General features: G+C 39.1%; 1 protein-coding gene across 1 annotated transcript; it reads right to left on the bottom strand.

Annotated features, from left to right (window-relative positions):
- Window positions 1-1,437: 1,437 nt before the first annotated feature.
- Window positions 1,438-2,583, bottom strand: BDKRB2 (bradykinin receptor B2). Its single transcript, XM_010178124.1, has one exon. It carries the CDS (start codon window positions 2,581-2,583, stop codon window positions 1,438-1,440), a length of 1,146 nt encoding a protein of 381 aa, XP_010176426.1.
- Between the last annotated feature and the right edge of the window lie 650 nt (window positions 2,584-3,233).

Genomic DNA, 3,233 nt, shown 5'->3' on the forward strand with positions numbered 1-3,233 from the left:
TATAAATCATCTACAGTGATCTAAATCCCATCGTTTTTATAGCACATCTGCACACTCTTAGGGCATTTTTTTGTTTAATTATTTGAAATTTTAATACAAATTTTCCATCTTAAATGAGACTTTATTGTTCCATCCAGGCTCTGATGAATGAAGACCACGCAGCAGCAGTCTGAAACTCCATTTGCCTTGGTGCTTTTCAGGCTGTAACCTTAAGTGCTTTGAAAAGGACAAAGGCTCTGTTAGTTTAATAACATTTTATATCATCTCCAACTCAGTTTTCAGTCAAAGTTCCTAGGAATAAAAGTGCATACTGACAATTCAGTACACTGTGAGTTTATCTTTTGTATAAACTCAATTTAGATCATAAATCCAATCCAATTGGGGAAAAGCTATCTTGTATTAAAAACACTCAGATTAACTCTATAAATAAAATGTAGGTATTTTTAGAGTCTGAAAGGTCATTCTTGAATACTTTGAACTTTCAAGACTCCTATTAGCTTCCGCTAGATTTCTAAGGCTGTTAGGTGATGCTCTCCTTCATATTCTCAGTTTCTTCCACTTGTGACATTATACCAGCTGTGCTGAGCTTTTATGTTTCCATCAAAAAACATTACAAATATTTATTATACTTTGTGAATATTAAAAACTACATCTCTGAGCTGAAATATAGGTATGAGTGTAAATGGCATTCACTCACTCAAAAGGAGTAAGTGAACACTTTTACCCCGATGCAGAAGGGGTAAAGAACCTCCTGCTACAAAGAAAACTCAGCTAACTTCAAGCAGATGTCTGCAGCCTTCCTTCTGCTACTTTACTTTTTTTGAGCTACTTTCCATACATAGAAGCTGATTTAAACCTGTAACTAGCAGGGGCAGAGATTGCAAAATTGCAAAAATTGCAAAAAGGCACGGCTTGTCAACCAAACAATCAAAATAGCTTTGGACAACTGAACAGAGAAAGTAAAAGCCTAGAAGATGGCCACATCTAAAAATCCATTTGAATAATAGTCATACAGGTTTCATTTACCAGAACTTACTCAAATACAAGCCCATCCTATCAAAAATCTAGTGTAACAAACTGTATGGGTACCATAAGTAGCTACACAATCCTGGCAACAGCTTCTATACTGAGACTCTATTCAGAGAACTGTATGTACATGTATGTACACCTTAGAAATGCAAACATTTCAAATGATACCTGCATCAAATATTATTCAGCCATGAAAATATAAGTATGTTACAAATTAGGATTCAATCAGGAGAAATGTCCAATAACATTAGAAGCAGGTCTGTGTAAGGAGTTGCCGTTAAGATCAAATCGTTCGTTTCCCACAGATGATGAATACTGCAACACGTTTATTCTCTGGACCAGTACCAGATGGATATTAGTGGAGACTGATGTGTCAGAAGGCTTTTTTCTTGTAATGAATAAATTGTGCTATCGTGGTAATGGCAAAACAGACTTTTTCCTTGGGTATTCACTTGAAATGGAAGTTCTTAAAGTGTCCAGGGAGTTTTCCATCTGCACAGACCGTGATTTTCTGCACCTCCTTGGGAGCAAGTCCTTGTAGAATTCCACAGCCTTCTTCTGGAAGTGCTTCCCGACAATTACATACAGGACGGGGTTCAGGCAGCTGTTGCTAAAGGCACAGTATGTAGCCACCTGGGTCACTAAGTCATTGATTTCTTCCAGGCATTTTAAACTGGGTACAAGGTAACGTATTGTGTCTATGAATGTGCTGATCTGGAATGGAAGCCAACATACAATGAACAGCAAGAGAACTGCAAGGACCAGCATGGTGGCTCTCCTCTCTGTCTGTACTAACTTAATTTTTTGTAGCTCACTGCTTCGTAAGGCTTTGATGATTTGCATAGTGCAATAGGTAATTACACAGAGTGGGATCACAAAGCCCACAATGTTCAGCAAGCAGTTGTTTGCAGGCTCCCAGTAGCTGGATGGGTAAACAAGACCACAGGCTGTGATGTTGTATTCCTTGTAATACTGTAAATTTCGGAACACCATTGCAGGTGAACATAGAAGCAATGCACACGTCCAGACTACAAAGCTATTCCATTTGGCACAGACAGTTCGTCGCATCCGTCCAAGAGACATGGTTTTCACCAAGGCAAGATAGCGGTCAATGCTCACGAGTGTCAGGAAATAAATGCTAGAATAAAAGTTCATGTTACTCATTATGTTGACAGCTTTACAGAGGAACACGCCAAAAGGCCATTGAAAGTTATTAGAAATATTAATGGCCCAGAAAGGTAAAGAACAGACTAACATTAGGTCAGCAAGTGCCATGTTTGCCAGGTAAATTTCAGCTACTGTGCAGCGACTCTTGTGGAAACACAGGACGATGAGGACAAAGGAATTTTCTATTGCTCCTAGAATAAATATAAACCATAGGAATCCAGGCTGAAAATCCTGTAGCCATTTCCATATGTCTGAATTAATACATTCATGTTGATTCAGCTGATGCACTCCTGAATTATTGTGGGAATTTGCTGGACTGACTGTGAGTGCCTGGGTGGCCGTGAAGTTGTAAAATTGTGTAACATTTTCAGTTGTGATGGAAAACATTTCTGTGCAGAGAAAAAGAAAAAAAATGACATGAGACTGCTACATTCAACTCTTCGCTGCAAAAGACACAATAAGAAAAGCCGGCTCTGCTTTTCCTACTGTCCTAAAAAGCATGGCTTTGAATAAGCTTACAATTCTCTGGGTTGTTTTCCTGTAGACACTCTACATGTTTGCAGAGTTTCACAGGCTAAGCTGCTATGGACTGCATGGACCAACTTTAAGCGGGTGAAACAGAGGATAAAGCAACAGCAGATATTGTAACCATGGGTTAACTGAAGAGAACCTTTACCAGCCTTTGTTCTCTAGAACCAATCTGCAACAAGTATTTTTTAATCTTCTGAAGAGGCTGATCATTGCTTTTTTTCTTATCTTTGTGTATTGATAGTCACAGTCTCCTAAAGGACAGATGTACCTTGTGAGTCTCAAGTTGCTCATTGTTAAGCTGCTCGTCCTGTGGCTTATCCCTCAACATTTTACACTCTCTCCTGTAAAGCAAGAATTGGGTGGAATTCAGTGGTCCTTCCTGCTCACACAACATCATCTTTTCCCCCAAGTGTTATGACTGACACAGCAGACATTTAGTTTACAGCTCTAGTTGGCACTGAGAAAGCTGCAGAAGCAAGGATCAGTGTTTGCAAGCAGTGAGTCTT

This window comes from Antrostomus carolinensis, unplaced genomic scaffold, assembly GCF_000700745.2.
Source record: "Antrostomus carolinensis isolate BGI_N321 unplaced genomic scaffold, ASM70074v2 Scaffold55521, whole genome shotgun sequence".
Lineage (NCBI taxonomy): Eukaryota > Metazoa > Chordata > Aves > Caprimulgiformes > Caprimulgidae > Antrostomus > Antrostomus carolinensis.